Source organism: Erythrolamprus reginae, chromosome 4 (assembly GCF_031021105.1).
Source record: "Erythrolamprus reginae isolate rEryReg1 chromosome 4, rEryReg1.hap1, whole genome shotgun sequence".
NCBI classification, from domain to species: domain Eukaryota; kingdom Metazoa; phylum Chordata; class Lepidosauria; order Squamata; family Dipsadidae; genus Erythrolamprus; species Erythrolamprus reginae.
In genome coordinates this window covers 20,027,210-20,048,239 of record NC_091953.1, presented here as the reverse complement: position 1 = coordinate 20,048,239, position 21,030 = coordinate 20,027,210, and the positions used below count along the sequence as shown (strand labels likewise).

The following is a 21,030-nucleotide window of genomic DNA, read 5'->3' as shown; positions in this document are numbered from 1 at the left end:
TTTTTCTTCCTTAATTTCTTTTACACCTATCTCTTTTCTCTCATTCTTTTTCTTCTCTCTATTCAAATGTTTGTGTACGCTGTGTTGTATTATATGTATTGTAGTTGTCTGATTTTAATGTAAATATTTAATAAACTTTTTTCAAAAAAAAAAAGAATAGGATAGAATAGAATAGAATAGAATAGAATATTGGCCAAGGGTGATTGGACACACAAGGAATTTGTCTTGGTGCATATGCTCTCAGCGTACATAAAATAAAATATACATTTGTCAAGGAATGGTTGGTGCAGGCTAACACAAGAAGCGCAAAAAATAATAATTACACCTTGTGTCCCCAAGGTGAAAATACTTTGCAAATTAATCTCCCCACATTCTTGGCAGTTATAAAATGTTCTTGAAATGGAATTAGATTTAATATTCAATATTCAGCCAGCAAGTAAGTATATATTGATTTATACAGCATGTTGTACATAAGAAAGCAAATGAATTCCGTTATGAATTCTGCAATCTGCTTTCAACAGTATGTGCCATAACAAGCACATTAGCTTTAATTTCAGATTAGAGAACAGCAACACATGGAACAACATTCATACAATCTAATGTACCGATTTTGTAATGTTTTCTATGATTTTAATCTGTTTAAAATTGCATTTCGATAAAAAGAATATTGATTGAGAGAAAAATATTGTGGATTTAAGAAATGCCTCTGTCAGTGTGTATCAAAAACTTTTAAGTATATCTGTTGTTGTGTTGGTGTCTTAATTAAAATAGAGATATATAGGGAATTGGGTTTTATGTAGGATAATAACTCACAGCAGGTTGATCTATGTCAGTGTTGAAAAATAAAATTAATTCCCTCCTCCTTCTTTCTTCACTAGTTTTGGACAGTCTGGATAACCAGCTTGCAAAAGAACAATCTCAAGATACTATGAATCTAAAGTCTCGAACTAACTATGGCTCTACATCACCAGAAATCCATCATCATTCCACTGTTGGGCAACCAAATTTCCTCGGGGAAGTACAGAGAAATGGCCAGAACTTGTTTTTCCCAGATAGAACAAGGACATTAAAAGCCAGAGATAAATACAAAACTCTCTTCACACCAAGGAGACTTTATGATAACTATACGAAGCAGCAGCAGCCAGAAAAATACACATATGGAGATTTGTATGACAGATCTTCTGTTTTGAAGAGAGGATGTTCTACTTGTTCTCTTGGACGTTCTTCAGAAAATAGCTTGGCATTTCCATCAGGATCCTACAGTAACGGATTTGGTCCTAAGAACTTCACGTGCAAGAATAAAATGGGCAGAAGTTACTCCTTGTCTTGCCTTTCAAGGCGCTCGTCTTTGATGTCTGCTGATGGGTTTCCCACCGGTACCTTACAACATGATTTGGAAAACAATATGGACTTCACAAAAGTCAACTTCCAGCATCATTCCAGGCGAACTCCTCTTTCATCTATTGTATGGAATATGCCTCTGTCTTCTAGACATTCACTACATCCAAACAGTCTTCGTAGAACACAGTCATTGATAGAATTTAACTCAGCATTTGAGGATAGGCATCCTTGTTCTCCAGAGGAAAATGCAAACTATAATTTTTTTAGGCCAAAAATGAACTACAGACAAATAATACCCAACAAGAGCCATCCTTTATTCACCGAGAGACATGTAGACAACCCTCTGTCTTTCAACAACCGGGAGAATTATGTGTTACACCCATTGAAAAATGTTTCAAAACCATGTTACAGGTACCCATCATTTCGGGGTAAAATGAACCCATCCCCAAATAATTTTCCTTTTGGAAGAACGGAGGAGCATCTTTTTAGATGTAATAATCGCCAGTCTTTCAGGGATGCTAGCTGTGTCCCTGATATAAACTTTGAACAGGTGATTGATCGGCGAAGTGACTATGGGGGAAAAAAAGACGTATGGCAAAGCGAACATATGCGTGACTGTGCCTCAGAATACACAAAGAGTAGGGACCACCCAGGAAGAGGAAGTAACAAGTTGTTTGTTAAGTGTTCCAAAGGCGGGCAGAAAACTCCGACTTACGTCTCAGCTGCTGCGGAGAACCAAACTGAATATACAGCGTCAAGTCAAAATCTTTCTAGTGGAGATAGTCAAGCTCCTTCAAAGACAATTGCTAAACCTTTTCAAACTAAGAAAAACTCTAAAATGAATGGCATGGAAGAGGTAAATGGTGCTGATCCATCAGACAAAATGGATAGTATGGACATAAAAAAACCAACATTAATTCAAGTAACAACGAATAATCCAACAGAATCTCAGGTGTCCCCTCCTACAGCCTCTTCTCAAGCTAACCCTCCTCTGAGTGTATCCCTGCATCCACCTTTTATCTTAAATTCAAAAAGGCAAGCCAAGCCAAATTCCTCAAGACGCATTGCAAACATTTGTTTATCAAATATTCACACTAGTAATGGCCAAAGAAATGAAGACGACAGCACTGAAAGCAACAGTGTAAAGCAAGCTTGCCCTCCACATCTGGCTGCTAATCTTTCAAAGCTGTCAGTGCTTCGGAGTAACCCTCAAGAGGAACACCAGTTGGAAACTTTAAAAGCATTTAACCTCAACAAGACATTAAACTCTACGTTCATTGAAGACCCCAAAGGACTTACAAACAATGATCTCCCTCTTTCTTATGCTGAAACACTCCATCAACCCAACAGATTTGTTAGATATCCGACTAGTGATAGTATTTGTGGCTCACCCAGCAGCACCCCTCTCAAACCTCCTAAGACGCCTAAGACATTATATCAAAAATCAGCTAGTATTGATGGCAGTGATCTCTCTAAAAGACGCATCTCTCTCCCTACGAGAATAATTCCTTTCAAAAATAAGAGGACGGAGGAGGATAACATAGAAGCCCATGTATCAGACAGATTTGGGAATATTTATTCAAATAAGGGAGATCGGAGATCCTGCTCATCCTTAAACATGTCGACCAAAGAAATGGCGGAAGAAAAAAATAAAGAAATTAAAAAGTTCCAGGTGCATTTAATTCAAGCTCCTAACTGCCCAACAGAGAATACAGCTAATACAATTGGCAGCAAGCGGGAAAAAAGAGGTGGGATCCTCGGTCTAGAGAAAGCCATTTTTTCCTCTCCTGAAAAGGAGGAACTAGAAAACCCTTTAAAACAATATAAAACTACCAGCACATTGACAGTAAGCATAGATGAAGATAATGTAAAATACCAAGAACTGATTTCAGTTTATTATACTTTACCACAGAAACATCCCAAAACTTTGAGCGATATTTTCTTAGAAGATACCAAAAAGGCAGATTCATCCTCATCCCCAGAAAAATCTGAGACCCCGCAAAAGCAGTATGAAGTTCGTGTCGGTATGATGACGGTGGCTTTTCCATCCACCTTAGAAAAAGGAGAGAAACTTATTTCCCCTGACAAAATGCCTGTTCCTGATATACAAAAGGATTCAAAAAATATAGGCAATCTCCAAGATCTCCAAGTTTTAAATCCCACTGTGGGAACAGCAGATGTTTCTCAGGCACAAGGTTCAATGAATAATAATAAAGAAATGGTTGTATCAGGGACAGAAGAGCTGGGACTTGCAATTTCCAACAGGCTACCTGTGGATGGCCCCAAGCCCAGCAGAAAAGAGGTCGAAACAGTTAACACCAATATTATGTCCAACCTGCATGTTGGCAGGCAGTCTTCTCCATGGACAGGGGCACCAAAACTTAATAAAAGATTACATCTAAACTCATTGAATTCCAAAAGTATTTCCTTGGGGAATATTTCTGTAGTTTCTTCTGCAATTAATGGCCAAAAAGGAGGTCCTGGTTGTAGCCAGCCATCTTCCGAAGCATCAGCAAGCATTCCTCCTCCCAATTTAATTGACATTATCCAGGACGGAAAGCCCACTGCCTATCCAGAAGTTGGCACCCAAGTAAATGTCACTAAAGAAAAAATTAGAAACGCTGCCGAGATCAAAGAAAGGGCTCGTTATATATGCCGCATTATTTCTGAAAGGGGACATCGGTTTCCACCGAGAAATGAAGGTGTCCGAAATGAAACGTCCATTTCAACCACCAAGACGCATTCAGATTCCCAGAATTTAACAATGTCGGGGGATGCTGCTTTTTCAGCTAATGCAGTTGTGCATCCCAAAGGGAATGGACTAGGATGTTCAGAGTGTCCTCAAAATCCTGCACTCCACAAAGCCGGCACGAATTTACAGAGGTCTGAAAGAGCCTCTGTGAACAATGAGAACTTTAGCTCTAAAGATCAGCATTCCGGTCCTACACAGGACTTGCCTAAGCATTTACTACCTGAAAGTAAGCTTGCCCTGGATGACCTTAAAAATAAAGTTAATGACATAGAAAAAAGGAAAAACAGGTCTTCAGTTAAAAACAAGCTGGCAGCCATGTGCAGAACAAGTCGAAAGTTTTCTAATAAGAAAAACTCAAGTCCCAAACCACACGTAAGTTGCATATTTTCACAAAACGATGTGCTTCCATTACAGAAGAGTAGCCACCATCCCCTGTTGATTTCACCCGATGACTCCCAGCAAACAGGGAATGTGAATCAGAACCAGGTTTCTCTACCGGGCGAATTTGATATTCCAAGACTGAGTAAAGTGGAAACTAAGAAGTTGCAAGAGAACGAAGAGAGGAGGCCTTTGACAAACTTGTGCAACCAGAAAAGAGAACATTCTGGGCAAAGCGATAAAAATATAAAGACCATCCAGAATTCTAGCCTCCTATTTTCAAAATCAATTATGCCTGTGCTCAACAACAATTTACAGACAGGTAGCAAAGCTTTAGAAAATAACAACCACCTCGTTTTCTCCAAATGCACAGGAATGGAGGCTTACCCCCCAAAACGAAGTCACTGCAAATTTGGCGATCTTTCATCTTTTCCGCTTTTATCTGATAAACAGGCATACATTAAAAATAATTCAAAGGCAAATATTTGTCCACTGCAAAAATTGACTTCTCAAGTGGAATGTGATGATTATCAAGATAATGAGCAGCCAGACGTCTTTAAAAATGTAAACCAATCCTCTGCCAAGCCAGTTCTAAATCTCAGCAAAACCCAGCGTGAACGACACTTTTCTGAAAGTTCCTATACACAAAAACTCCATGATTATTTGCCCTCCAAAAACAACCTGACCCAGCCCGGATACAATCGGAAGTTTAAGTCCTATTCTGAACTGTTGTCCTGTGATGAAAATGAGAACTGGGACACATACAACGAGAATCATAGGAACTTTGGCTTGCGACCTATCATGTACCCCTCCATTGAATTTGGTATTTTTGGGAAAGAGCAGCAGCAGGCTTTCTTAGATAACATAAAGAGGTCACTTACAGAAGGACGGTTGTGGAATCCGTGTCTTTTAAAGAACTCCAGGTCTATGAAAGGGGAGGACGGGTACTCCTTACGTGGGCTGGAGCTGTTGAAATCGAGTCCTGCAGCAGAACCGTTCCCAAATGAATCTTTCGATTTCCGCGAAGAAGCCTCTGCATATTCTTCAGATTCTGATTCTGACTCTGACACCACCACAGATGATGAATATTATCTGCATGAGTATGAGAAAGAATCAGAACTATGAGGACCTCAATAGATGTAGATAGCAACTATCTGCCAATTGACTTGTTGGTTGATAACTTTAAAAAGTAGGGACTGGAAACCTAACTAGCTTTCTGTAAATGCACTAATTTGAATTCAGATACTAAATGGACATATTGCACTGATCTGGTCTTCCACAATTCTGGTTTTCCTTAAATTCTGGAATTCTACAAAATGTTCTTGGAATTAAGGTCCACAACTCTGTGGAGTGCTCAGGTTATAGAAACGTTGTGGAGATGTAATATATTTGGTTTGAGGGTAGGGTGTTCTATGAACTTAGCCCCTGTGGCTTATAAACTCTGGTGTGCTTTTTTGTTAGTGTGGCTTAAATTCAACCAACGGTGGTTTATTCAATAAACCAGGGTGAAGCAAGCCGTAAGTTAAGAGTCATGTGAACCTAGCCATTGTGGTGATCAGCTCAAAAATCAGAATTCATTTTAAATGGTAAAATTACCCTACATTTGAATCCCCAATGGCCCTGGAAAGAATAATGCTCTAGTGGTTCTCAAATGGGCTTGCCTGCTTTTTTCAAAGCAGGATCTCTTGTGCCAGTCAACTTTGGCAAATAATCATAACACGGCTGCTTTCATGAGCAGTTGAATATTTGCATTCAACACATTCATGGCCTTTGAGTGTTTCAACAAATCTAAAACTTCTAAGTTTTAGTGGTAAAAGGGAAGATTCAGAGTATGTGTCTATTTAATATCCTAAAGGACAATATATTTCTTTAATTGAAAAATGTGTGCTTTATTAAAACCCCATTAAAATGAAAGCAGCTATTTCAATGAGCTAGCTATCCTTAACCTTCAAATCATACTGAAGCTATTGCAAAACAGTGAAATTTTAAATACATGTTCACTGGTTTCCATTTTGTTTTTTAAAAAATCAGCCGATTCACATGATGCACAAAATTGGTTATTCTGAAATGCTTAATACTTCGTTGAAGAAGTATGTATGAACAGTATCCTTTAAAATATTTGTTTAGTATGGCAGTTACACTTGAAAGTACTGTACTTCTAAAGTATATATTTATATTTTAGTTCATGTAAATGAAACCATTCTAGTAAGATTCTAATTAATGGTCTGTTCATGTAAAAATAGGTTCCTTAAATGTGAATTACTTTGGGGGGAAAATCTGTGCATTAACTGTGCATATAGCCTAATTAAGTTGTATAGCTTTTTGTATTGGAAAAAGACTTTGGACCTTGTAAAAGTTTATGAAGCTTTTTTTTTTTTACTGAAAATACTTCTATATGACAAGCTCAAGAGAGCAGTCAAAAAGCCATGCAAGGGTATTTGTTTACACGCATACAAAACTGTTCTTTAGTATTTTCTTTCTTTGGCCTTTATTATTTTTATTCCCTTGTATATTATAAATACGTTGTTTGTTTTGAGATACATTTTCAGGCCATATTTTCTTTTGGTGAGTTTCTGTTCTATGTATCCAGGCGTTTTTTTCAGGACACTTCCTGTACAAACAAAACTAATTCCAGCGAAGAGCAAAAATCCTTCAATGCAACCTGATCTCGTTAATGCAAACAACTGTTTGGTATTTGCTTGCATGGGCAGGTACAACCCCCATGAGCGAGTAAGTCAAGTTCAGATGGGGAAGGTCAACCAATGGCCACTGAACCACCCATTCCAAAGTCCACTTAGCTAGAGCAATGTTACAGGGCTGAAACTGAGTAGCAGAGAGAACAGAAATATGTTAACTCCAGTTTTTTTTTGTGTTTTCTTGTTTCTTATTTGGAGACTAGGAATCCAGATAATTCCATACCTTCTTTCTGATTTGCCTTCAAAAAGATATGAATTTCATGGGGTTCTCAAACAATTTTTGGACTCTTACGACTGACTTGGTTGGTGTCATTTTCCAAACTATCTCTCCTTGCTCACAAGAAAGGCTGTTTCAGAGCAAATGGCAGGAGACAAATCCAAAATATGAAAAAGTCCCACTCTATAAGAAGCTCCTTCTACAGTTTCATAGAATTTTCTTTGTAAAACAAGGCAATGGACCGCAGTCCTGTATTGTCATTCCATTGATAGTAGGCATTTGATTATAGATTAGCAGTTTGTCCCCATTCGGTGTTCTTTTGTCTTCTGTTGACCACCTGTGTTTTACTGTGTCTTCCCCAGTCCTTGTATCTTCAAATGTGTTGGGACTACAACTTCTAGAATTCCTTGCCAGCATATTGCAATGCAAGCACATTTATATTGTAACTAGGGGAAACTTTTTTTCATTTGAAATAAGCTATTAATATTGAATACCGATATTTTTTTTTAATAAAAAAACTATATTTATGACTTGACTTACGAAGTGGTTTTCTTATTTGTGTTCTGCTTTCATTCTGGGTGTTTAATAAATGCTTAATTTTCAGGGCAGACATGCCTGAATGACCTGTTTACAGTTGCGACATCAAAAATGGATTCAAGTGTTTAGAGTCAATTATTGTGTTATCATAAAATGTCATCTTCTCCTGGCTTTGTGTAATATTTCTGATTTGTAAGAAAGGTAAGTATAGTGCATGTAAACAAAAAAAAAACCAGAGGTGCAAATAATTACCCCTATAGAACGTCAAACTGAATAAACTTGGGTAACGTAGTACAAATACAGTGGTACCTCTACTTAAGAACTTTTCTAGATAAGAATTGTGTGTTCAAGATTTTTTTGCCTCTTCTTAAGAACCATTTTCTACTTAAGAATCCCAGCCCAGACAAATTTCCCAGGAAATTTGTGAGCAGCAGGAAGGCCTGGCCAGTTTCCCGCCATTCCCCCTTAAATCCCGGCCATCTCAGGCTTTTCTGGGCTGCAAAGGAGCCTTTTGGTGGCGCTTAAGGAGGCTTTGGCAGTCCAGAGTGAACAAAGCATTTTCCTTTCTCTGGGCTCTTGGAAAGGGAATAAACCTCTGCCAACGCCCAGAGAAAATAAACACTCCCTTCACTCTGGGCAGTGACTCTCCTCTTCCTCTTCTTCCGTCTCTTCCTCCCACCCAAATTCCGAGCTTTTATTTCTTTCCTAATGGGTTTGCACGCATGATTTGCTTTTACATTGATTCCTATGGGAAAAAATTGCTTCTACTTACAAACTTTTCTACTTAAGAACCTGGTCACGGAACGAATTAAGTTCTTAAGTAGTGGTACCACTGTATCTTACAAACTTCAAGCAGTAAGCAATACCTTAGATCAGTAGCTAAAGTTGTAAACCAGATTAAGTAATTTGATAAAGGAGAATATTTGTAGCTCAAAGTTGAAACGAGGGTTCTTTGGTGCTTTTCTGAGTTTGGTTGTTTTCTTGCAAAGCACTGATGATGTTACTTAGCTTGGGTAATGAAACATCTGCAAGAAAACAACCAGGTTCAGAGAAGCACCAAGGACTCCACACAAATATTCTGGCCATTGAAACCTGCTCCGGACAATTTAACCATTCTTTCAAAGAATGAAACTGCATGCTCAGCCTTGCACCCAACTGGATGGAATATCATTCCAATGAAAGTGTTCTTTTGCCTCCTTTCTAGACGAGTAAGACGTTATTCTCAGGCAAGGGTTGCTACTTCCCACTGCTACTGATGCACTTATTATTATTATTATTATTATTATTATTATTATTATTATTTATTAGATTTGTATACCGCCCCTCTCCGTAGACTCGGGGCTGCTCACAACAAACAATATATCACAAATCTAATATTAAAAAGTGCATACATAAATTATATAGGCCAGGGGGAGATGTCTCAGTTACCCCATGCCTGACGGCAGAGGTGGGTTTTAAGAAGTTTACGAAAGGCAAGGAGGATGGGAGCAATCCTGATCTCTGGGGGGGAGCTGGTTCCAGAGGGTCGGGGCCGCCACAGAGAAGGCTCTTCCCCTGGGTCCCGCCAGACGACATTGTTTAGTCAACAGGACCCGGAGAAGGCCAACTCTGTGGGACCTAACTGGTCGCTGGGATTCGTGCGGCGGAAGGAGGTCCCAGAGATATTCTGGTCCAATGCCATGAAGGGCTTTATAGGCCATAACCAACACTTTGAATTGTGGCCGGAAACTGATCGGCAACCAATGCAGACTGCGGAGTGTTGGTGTAACATGGGCATACCTAGGGAAGCCCATGATTGCTCTCGCAGCTGCTTTCTACACGATCTGAAGTTTCCAAATACTTTTCAAATGTAGCCCCATGTAGAGAGCATTACAGTAGTTCCTGTGGAACTCTGCGTCCCTGGCATGCATGCGCGTGCGTCCGAGTGAGATTTTGCTTCTGTGCATGCGCAGGACATGCATTTGAGGTTTCAGCAATTTTTTTGCTTGTGTGCATGTGCAGAAACAAAAAGTCACCAAAATCTCACATGCACGTCCCTTCATGAGATTTTGCTTCCTGCGCATGGACAGAAGCAAAATCGCACTCCAATGCATTCACGCGCACACCAGGGACACGGTACAGCTCCATTTTCACTACCAGAGCTATGGTGTGGCCCATACTGGTAGCAACAGAATCTTCTGCGCATGCACAGATCATTTGTGATAACGTCTGGGCAGGTGGGTGGAGCCTCCCGCCGCCGCCTCAATTGGTTCACCCAAACCAGGGCGAACCAGTAGCAACTCATCACTAAATCCTGTACTATATTCTGCAGGCAATATACTATCAATTTTTATTTCTGCTCTTGCATGGAATTATTTTTTAAAAAAATTCCGCAAGAGTCCTCAAGGAGTTGGGCGGCTTAAAAAGCCTAATAAATTAAAATTTCAGTTGGAAAGGTAAGAATAAGCAAATTTGGAACTTCAAAGTGTGAACATCCTAATAAGAAGTCAGAGCAGTAAAAATAAATTGATTAAAAACTGTAGAATGGCTCACATACCTGCCCAAGGAAGAATAACCAGGGTTTCAGTGACTTTCAGAAGATCATCAGGGTTTATGAGGGATGATGTCTCACAGGGCAGGCACCGCCACAGAGAAGGCACCTCTGAGGTCCCAGTAAGGTGACTTTAAAAAGGCACCCCTTCTGCTGAATCATAAAGGATGAGTGGAGGGTTTCTCAAACAACCAAACCAGGGGTGTCAAACTGGATTTCTTCAAGAGCTGGATCAGCATTATAGTTTTCTGCGGGCCGGACCAGGGCAAGGGAGATGGGACAGATCCAGCACTTTGGCAGCCAAAATGGGGCTGCCAACTACACGCGGCCAGTTTTGGCTGCCAGAGATACCGCAGGCTGGTCTTTTGTTATTTCTAGATTGGCCCCATGGGTCAGATTTAAGCATCGGATCTGGCTTGCTGGCCTTGAGTTTAGGGCCCGTGCCTTATACCCTAAAGGGCTTTATTAAGAACAAGCACCTTGAATGGCATCCGGAAGCCAGATGGCCACCAGTGGAGTCCACGGAGTAGTGATGTCACATGCCCATACTGTGACATCTCATTTACTGCCCATGCCATCACATTCTAGAGCTGCTAGGGTTTCCAAGTGATTTTTAAGGACAACTCCATATGTAGCACATTGCAGTTATTGATCTGTGAGGTGATAATAATAATAACAACAACAACAACAACAACAACAGAGTTTGAAGGGACCTTGAAGGTCTAACCCCCTGCTTAGGCAGGAAACCCTACACTACTTCAGACAGAGGGTTATCCAACATCTGCTTAAAAGCTTCTCCTTCTCCCTCTCCTTCTCTTTCATCATCATCATCATCATCATCATAATAATAATAATAATAATAATAATAATAATAATAATAATAATAATAAAAAAAACTATTGTGGGACTTCCTACTTCAGACTGACCGAATTCTGAAGCATAACACACCAGACATTGTGATCGTGGAGAAAAAGAAAGTATGGATCATCGACATCGCAATCCCAGGGGACAACAGAATTGAGGAGAAGCAGCTAGAGAAATTAGCGAAACACGAAGATCTAAAAATCGAGCTGCAACGACTCTGGCATAAGCCAATGAAAGTGGTCCCAGTGGTACTTGGCACGCTGGGTGCAGTGCCAAAGGATCTTAGCGGACATTTGAAAACCATTGGAATTGACAAAATCTCCATCTGTCAATTGCAAAAGGCCACTTTACTGGGATCGGCAAACATAATTCGCCGCTACAACACGCAGTCCTAGGTGCTTGGAAAGTGCCCGACTGGTGATGAAATACGAAATCCAGCATAGTGATCTCGTTTGCTGTGTTGTATTGACATAATAATAACAACAACAACAACAACAACAACAATAATAATAATAACAGCAGCAGCAGCAACAACAACAACAACAGAGTTGGAAGGGACATTGGAGGTCTTCTGTCCAATCCCCTGCTTTGGACAAATGGTTATCCAACATCTGCTTAAATACTTCCACTGTTGGGGCATTCACAACTTCTGGAGGCAAGCTGTTCCACTGATCAACTGTTCTGACTGTCAGGCAATTTCTCTTTAGTTCTAAGTTCTCTCCTTGTTTATTTTCCACCCATTGCTTCTTGTTCTACCCTCAGAGGCTTTGGAGAATAGGTTGACTCCTTCTTTATGGCAACCCCTGAGATATTGCAACACTGCTATCAGTGAAGGGCTACCAAAATTTTTACTACCACACTGTGGGCGTGACTTATGCAGGACACCCTGCATTTTCTTTCAACATCTTTCAGTGCAAATTGGATGTTCTGGGGTGGATCTCAATTTTCGCTACCCCACTGCAGCCCCCTCCATCCGGGCAGTAGCTCACCCTTGGCTGCTATCATGTCTCCCTGGTCCTTCTTTTCATTAAACTAGCCATGCCCAGTTCCTGCAACTGTTCTTCATATGTTTTCGCCCCCAATCCCCTAATCATCTTTGTCGCTCTTCTCTGCATAATAAGATAAGAGCAACCATCTCACAATTCAAGTAGCTCTGCTTATTTATTTATCAATTTTACTTTACTGATGTATTCTGATTGGTCCTGCATTTCCCAAAACAGCAAAAGACTGACATCAGAGTGAAGCAATTATGAATGTAAGCTATGTGTAAAATAAATGATAAGACCCTGATAAGACGGAGTGGCTGTGGGTTTTGCCTCCCAGGAACAATTCCATCTGTCCATCCATCACCCTGGGGGGGAATCATTGACCCCCTCAGAGAGGATCCACAACTTGGGCGTCCACCTCGATCCACAGCTCACATTAGAGAAACATTGTTCAGCTGTGGCAAGGGGGGCGTTTGCCCAGGTTCGCCTGGTGCACCAGTTGTGGCCCTATTTGGACCAGGAGTCACTGCTCACAGTCACTCAGGCCCTTATCACCTCCAGGCTCGAGTAGTGTAACGCTCTCTACATGGGGCTACCTTTCAAAAGTGTTCGGAAACTTCAGATCGTGCAGAATGCAGCTGCGAGAGCAATCATGGGCTTCCCCAAGTATGCCCATGTTACACCAACATTCCGCAGTCTGCATTGGTTGCCGATCAGTTTCCGGTCACAATTCAAAGTGTTGGTTATGACCTATAAAGCCCTTCATGGCATTGGACCAGAATATCTCCAGGACCGCCTTCTGCCACATGAATCCCAGCGACCAGTTAGGTCCCACAGAGTGGGCCTTTTCCGGGTCCTGTCGACTAAACAATGTCGTTTGGTGGGACCCAGGGGAAGAGCCTTATCTGTGGCGGCCCCGACCCTCTGGAACCAGCTCCCCCCAGAGATCAGAATTGCCCCCACCCTCCTCGCCTTTCGTAAGCTCCTTAAAAGCCACCTCTGTCATCAGGTATGGGGGAATTGAGATACTCCTTTCCCCCATGGCCTATACAATTTATGCATGGTATGTTTGTGTGTATGCTTGGTTTTAATAAGGGTTTTTAGTTATTTTAAATATTAGATTTGTCATACGCTGCTTTATTATTGTTAGCCGCCCCGAGTCTATGGAGAGGGGCAGCATACAAATCAAATCAAATCAATCAATCAATCAATCAATCAATGTAAAACAAAATGGTTTCTCCTCTTCTTGCCCTATTCTCCTCTCTCTCCTTTTACTCCACAAATTGCCATTACATTGTAAATGTTTAGGTAAGAAGAAAAGGGTTAAACTTGAGGGGAAATTATTTTAATTTTATGTTTATAATTGTAAGTTAAAATTATACCAAACTTCTTGGTCTTGGCTCTGCCCATGTTTTTGCATGCAATCCCTGGCGTGTCATCCAAAAGTTAAAGGTGACGCAGCTATAGTACACCCACTTATTAATGATTTATACATAATTAGACCTTTTGTGGAGAGACTTAAACAAGAAACTCCATATTTTACACATTAATGAAGGCACAAATGCTAGTTTTGAATGCGTGGGAGGATATGTAGTCCCATCTAGAAAGTTATTTTCTCCTTTAATGATTTTTACAGCATGGTTACAAAAGGTGTTAATGATAAAAATATTATTTTAGAAAGGTGGAGAAGGTTCTGTTTTTCTCAATCTTGTACACGGTGAATTATCCAACAGAGTTCCAGAATATTCCATACAGCTCGCCTGCATGGAACCCACGTTGCATATCTGACATCAACACAATTGAGAGAGTCCAGAAATATTTCACAAGAAGAGTCCTTCATTCCTCTTCTCACAACAAAATACCTTACTCCGCCAGACTTGAAATTCTTGGTTTAGACAACTTACAACTCTGTCGTCTCCGTTCCGACTTAATTAGAGTTCATAAAATCATATACCCAAAATGTCCTACCTGTTAACGACTACTTCACCTTCAACCGCAACAACACACGAGCACGAAATCGATTTAAACTAAATGTCAGCCGCTCCAAACTTGACTGCAAAAAATACGACTTCAGCAACAGAGTAATCAACGCCTGGAATGCACTACCTGATTCTGTGGTTTCTACTCCTAACCCCAAAACCTTTAACCTTAGACTATCTACAGTTGACCTCTCCCCCTTTCTAAGAGGTCTGTAAGGGGCGTGCATAAGCGCACCACTGTGCCTACCGTCCCTGTCCTATTGTCTTCTTTTGTTACTTTTTATCATTGCTTATCTAATGTTTTATTTGTACAAATTATCACCCTATAATTGTTTGACAAAATAAATAAATAAATAAAATAAATAAATAAATAAATCTCAATACCATAGCTCACTAGTTGTATTCCATATGTTTTTAACTGGCTTTCTTTCTTTTCTTCTATTATCCTAGAGCAATGATGGCGAACCTTTTTTTCCCTTGGGTGCCAAAATAGTGTGTGTACACTCTATTGCTCATGCGCGAGTGCCCGTGCCCGTAATTCAATGCCTGGGGAGGGCGAAAATAGCTTCCCCTGCCCCTGGAGGCCTTCTGGAGGTGGGAAACGGCCTGTTTCCCAACTTTAGGTGGGCCTAAAGTTTTAATAAACTTTATTGATTTTCTTAAAATTGACAAACATACAAACACACATTTAACATAAAATTGGGGTTGCAAATACCCCGCTTGTTCAAGAAGTCAAATTGCATTACAGAAAAAAGAATACATTATTAATATGTTAAGTTAACCTATTACTTTAAGTGAAAAGAAGAGATTTTATGTTACCTTATTATGAAAAAAACCCCATAAACTTCATATCTAAGCAAAGTACAAACACAAGAATTAAATCCTAACCATACTACTATTGTGCATTTTTAATTCTTCTTTTTTCTATCCATGTATACACTTTATTCCAAATCACATAAAATTCAGATTCTTCTTGGTTATTTAACCGTCTTGTCATCATATCCATTTCAGCGCAGTCTAATATTTTCTTAATAACCTCCTCGTGTTTCACCTTCCCCAGGCTCCAACCTGCGGCCAAGGGAGGGTAAAGGCACCCTCCTGTATCCCCCCAGAGCCTCTGTGCAAGCCAAAAATCAGCTGGCTAGCACACACATGAACATTGGAACGGAGCTGGGGCAACGGCTCACGTGCCAGCAGATATGGTTCCGCGTGCCACCTATGGCACCCATGCCATAGGTTCGCCATCACTGTCCTAGAGCTTGAAGATTTTGAGCATATTTAATTTACAGAAGAGTCAGGCCAAATTGCAAAATTAATCTATGGGCTTTTGGGGTTTCAAGATGTGATGATTATTGGCTTAACTGGCTTCAAATGGGAATAACGGATTATCTCTGACCATAGTTATCATATTTGAGGGCTATCTAAGTCAGCAAAATTTCTTCCCAGGATCACATGGAATTAAGTCAGTCTAAAACAATTCAGGAAACCACCTTGCACGCTGTCATGAATTTGTGACAGTTTTCACAAGGAATCACATGACGTCAGGGATTTATGAAGTGTTATAAGACTCACCAGATTCCATTAATTTCTAAATGAAGTTTTGTGCGCACCTTTTGTTTTTCGGCATATTTATATCAGAATATTCATTTTAAGAAGCATTATCCTGTTGAATGTTAATTAGATCAAATAGTGTTGTTGTCTAAAGTTATTTCTGCCCTCTTTTCCCTTTCAGAAGTACGGTGTTCCCTTGACTTTCGTGGGTCCGACATTCGTGGAAAGTCTATACCACGGGTTTTCAAAAAATATTGTTAAAAAAATACTCTGGTTTTTTTGCACACCAAGGGTTTTCTGGGGCCACCAGATGTACAGTACTGTGCGTTTTAACCCCCCCACTCCAGCCATCCTGCTTCTCTAAATAAAAGCTCTGCTTCCACCCCAGTCAGAGCCTCATCTGAGTCAGACGAGGAAGGGGTGATGGATGATCCCATCTTAAATGTCAGGGTGCGTAGAATGCTGGGATGCCAGGAGCAGGTACACAGACGCAGACAGAGATTTTAAGGCACAGCTGTCATCAAACAAGGAAGCCGCAGCAGGGCTAAAAAGAGAAGGGCTGCAAAAGGCGGTGTGGGAAATTATCATTCGGGTTTGAGAGAGAGACATTGACGCTTTGTGGTCTAGCTTTTACTGTGGACAATTTTGGAATTCTGAACACTCACGCCAAGTGAGTAATTGGCTGAAGTAAGTCAGAGAGACTTTTATTGCCGGCTTGGGCCATTAACCCTGACCTCTGAATCATAAACTAACATTCCTTTGCGGCCAATTTTGTACATAAAAAAGAACTTTGCCTTTTGCAAGCTCCTGTGTGTGTGTGTGTGTGTGTGTGTGTGTGTGTGTGTTTGTATACTGCCTTGTTCGGTGGCCAGCCGGCCAAGCAGAACAATCACTATCCATAATAAACACATCTATCAATTTGGGAAGTACATATCTTCAAAATATCTTCAGATTAATGGGTCCCCCCACCCGTATTTCTACTGGTACTAACTTATTAAGGTCTAATATAACAGATATGTATATGAATGTAATAATATTTGAACTCATTAGATATTCCTATATGGCACAACAACTATTTTCAAATTGTTTTGGCCAGCATCCCGGGAGCCATAGGCTTGGCCATATTTCCTCTTTGCAAGTTCAGAAGCAGGATTCTAACTCTGAAAGGTGAAATTTTATATTGGGAAATTCTTATATTGCTACACCTACACCAGAGGTGTACCAATATATAGAGGTGTGTTGCTCCTGGTTTTGACCAGATCTATACAACTGGCAGCGGAAATTTCCCCCTGCTCGCTGAACTGGGAGCAATCACCAATTGGCCATGTCCCTGAACCAGCTCTAATAGAAACATAGAAACATAGAAGACTGACGGCAGAAAAAGACCTCATGGTCCATCTAGTCTGCCCTTATACTATTTCCTGTATTTTATCTTAGGATGGATATATGTTTATCCCAGGCATGTTTAAATTCAGTTACTGTGGATTTGCCAACCACGTCTGCTGGAAGTTTGTTCCAACGATCTACTACTCTTTCAGTAAAATAATATTTTCTCATGTTGCTTTTGAGCTTTCCCCCAACTAAACTTCAGATTGTGTCCCCTTGTTCTTGTGTTCACTTTCCTATTAAAAACACTTCCCTCCTGAACCTTATTTAACCCTTTAACATATTTAAATGTTTCAATCATGTTCCCCCTTTTCCTTCTGTCCTCCAGACTATACAGATTGAGTTCATGAAGTCTTTCCTGATACGTTTTATGCTTAAGATCTTCCATCATTCTTGTAGCCCCTTTTTGGACCCGTTCAATTTTGTCAATATCTTTTTGTAGGTGAGGTCTCCAGAACTGAACACAGTATTCCAAATGTGGTCTCACCAGCACTCTATATAAGGGGATCACAATCTCCCTCTTCCTGCTTGTAATACCTCTAGCTATGCAGCCAAGCATAATGGGTTTGCCTATGGGGGCGCCATCTGTTTTTGGCTTCTGCGCATGCGCAGAAGCAGAGTTTTCAGCATTGTGCATGCGTGCACAGCCACGCAACATGGAAGGAAGGAACTGACTGTGAAGTAAGTTAGAACTCACCCAGACCTTCACCCAGTCTGCAAATAAACATAGCATTTTAGACCATAACATAAGCTGACTGAAACATATCCACTTCAGTTGAAAGCAACTGGTGTTAGGTTGGTTGAAGAATTCAATTGTTATTGTGCTGTCTAGCTCATTTGCAAGAAATATTACCTTCTTTAATTCTCCTGTTGAATTTGATTTGCCTTCAGGCTGTTCCCATATTTTTATATTCCAAATATTTGCACCATCAGTCACAAATTAAGTGGCATTAAAATCTACATACTCATTTTCACTGCAATATGCATATAACTGCATGTACTTTCCATTCTTTGATTTCCATCCAATTTAAATTTTGGTTCATAAGTCAATGAGTGATAAAAGAGTATCACAATCACAGTATATACAAAGGAGCCTTCTTATCTCAATTGCATCCAGAAAATATAAAAGAAAGTTGTGAGATCTTTTAAAATTTGAAATGTTTTTCTTTTTTATAAATGTGTTATAAAATCAAAATTAAAGATGTTTTTTAAAAGCAGAAACATATTTTGGTGTGGGATTTGGGAGGGAGAGAGGGAGGGAGGGAAGAAGGAAGGAAGGAAAGAAGGAAGGAAGGAGCAAGCATTTTTCTAGATATATACAGCACTTCAAATTAAATACCCCAAGGACATATGTGACAGGAAAACTTAGTTTGCCTTCTATACATATGCAGATACTTTATGCTTCCATTTATTCATTTCATTGCTTGTATATATTGCTTATATTGTACTTTCCCTCCAAATGCTGAAGTCAGTAAGTTCTCTCTTCATTTTGTCTCCACAACAAGAACCATGTGACAAAAAGTGCACTAGGAAAGAATGGCCCAAAGTTTTCCATGGAAGCTTCCACATCTGAAAAGGAGTTTGAACCACAATTCTCACCCAAAACCAGTACGGTACGATTGAGGTCGGCGAAGTGGTAACAAAAGTTATGCTGCATGCGTAGCTTTTGTTCTCCTGCATGCATTTATGCATGTCCCAGCATGTTTTTGCTTCTGCAACATGAGATTTTGGTGATTTTTTTGCTTCCGTGCATGCATGTAAGCAAAAACATAATCAAAACATGCTGGGAAGTGTGCATGCACATGCAGGAAAAGCAAAGCTACATGCACATCCCATTGGTAGCGGCGGTAATGGGAATCTGCCCGGCCCAAAACCTTAACCACGATATCACACAATTTTTATTTATTTATTTATTTATTTATTTATTTATTTATTTATTTGGTTGGTTGGTTGGTTGGTTGGTTGGTTGGTTGGTTGGTTGGTTGGTTGGTTGGTTGGTTGGTTGGTTGGTTGATTGATTGATTGATTGATTGATTGATTGATTGATTGATAGATATGCCACTCCTCTCTAAGGACTCGGGGCAGCTTACAACATATAAAAAGAAAACAATACAATATAATAGCCTAAATCCAATTAATTTTAGATTTAGATTTAGATTTAATTGGATTTGTATGCTGCCCCTCTCCTAGGACTTGGGGCGGATCATAGCATGTACAGAAAAAACAGGAAACAATAATAACAATGCAATTATACCTTTAAAAAAATCTAAAAATTCTAATTAAAAACTGTCAATATAATTCATTCAGCAGTCAAACTAAATTTAAAAAACTGAATAGACTAATCTATAATCCCCCATTCTATATCCCTTTCTCCTTGAACAATTATAGTGGTACCTCTACCTACTAACGCCTCTACTTACGAACTTTTCTAGATAAGAAGCGGGTGTTCAAGATTTTTTTTGCCTCTTCTCAAGAACCATTTTCCACTTACAAACCCGAGCCTCCGAAACCGTAACCACAAAAGGCAGGGAGAAGCCTCCTTTGGACCTCTCTAGGAATCTCCTGGGAGGAAACAGGGCCTCCACCCTCCCTGTGGTTTTCCCAATCGCATTATTTGTTTTTACATTGATTCCTATGGGAAAAATTGTTTCTTCTTACAAACTTTTCTACTTAAGAACCTGGTCACGGAACGAATTAACTTTGTAAGGAGAGGTACCACTGTATCTTGAATGTCAGTGACTATAACCATAATACATGAAAGCTGAAGTCAAACCTTGGATAGTAGCCTATCTCATCAATGATTCACTTGTTGATTTTATGTTCATCTCTCTGATGTGAAATTCTATCTTAGTGTTGTGGGTTGGCTTGCTGAACACTGGAAAGTGAATGACACACCCGGTCTTCTTCCTATCTTTTCATGGTGTGGCTCCACAGACAGAGCAGATATATAGTGCTTTCAACTTACAATGTCATCCATTCAAGCTTTGAAACTTGGCGTGGTGTCACAAACGATTTACCGTATCTGTGCAAAAGAACAGAGGTAAAAGCCGCTCCGAGTCTTCAGAGAGGGGTGGCATACAAATCTAATAAATTATTATTATTATTATTATTATTATTATTATTATTATTATTATTATTATTATTATTAAATTATAAAAGGGAAAGAGCTTTTTTTTTTAAAGAGAAAATAGAATGCTTTAGTTAGCAGGACTTTTATCTTTAAAAAAATTGTAAGAAAGATAAGCCTTTAAATATCCAAGGAAGAAATATTATTAGAATGTTTCAAGCGTGACTAGGACTACAGTGTTCCCTCGATTTTTGCGGGTTCGAACTTCGCGAAAAGTCTATACCACGGGTTTTTCAAAAATATTAATTAAAAAATACTTTGCGGTTTCCCCCCCTATACCATGGTTTTTCCCGCCCGATGACGTCATATGTCATCACCAAACGTTCGTCCACCTTTAATAAATATTTTTTTTAATAAACTTTAACAAAGAAACATAGTGAGTAATAATATAAATGGTTGCTAAGGGAATAGGAAATTGCAATTTAGGGGTTTAAAGTATTAAGGGAAGGCTTGTGATACTGTTCATAGCCAAAAATAGTGTATTTACTTCCGCATCTCTACTTTGCGGAAATTCAACTTTCGCGGGCGGTCTCGGACCGCATCCCCCGCGGAAATTGAGGGAACACTGTATACTTAAAATTGGATGAGTTGGAGACAGAGCCATTCAAGCAGGTGCAACTTGGGATTTTCCATTTGTTCTCTAATTTGGAGAAGGAATTGGATTATTTTGAGGTGGTTTTTTAAAA

The 21,030-nt window shown here is 39.8% G+C and overlaps 1 protein-coding gene across 2 annotated transcripts in view; it reads left to right on the top strand.

Annotated features, from left to right (window-relative positions):
* Positions 1–7,919, top strand: part of EXPH5 (exophilin 5) — a 78,928-nt gene extending 71,009 nt beyond the window's left edge. For both annotated transcript variants that reach the window (XM_070749745.1, XM_070749746.1), the window contains one exon: positions 879–7,919. In XM_070749745.1, the coding sequence (XP_070605846.1) occupies positions 879–5,596 (4,718 nt within the window). In that variant the 3' untranslated portion in view covers positions 5,597–7,919. The remainder of the gene's footprint in view (positions 1–878) is intronic.
* Positions 7,920–21,030: the final 13,111 nt, after the last annotated feature.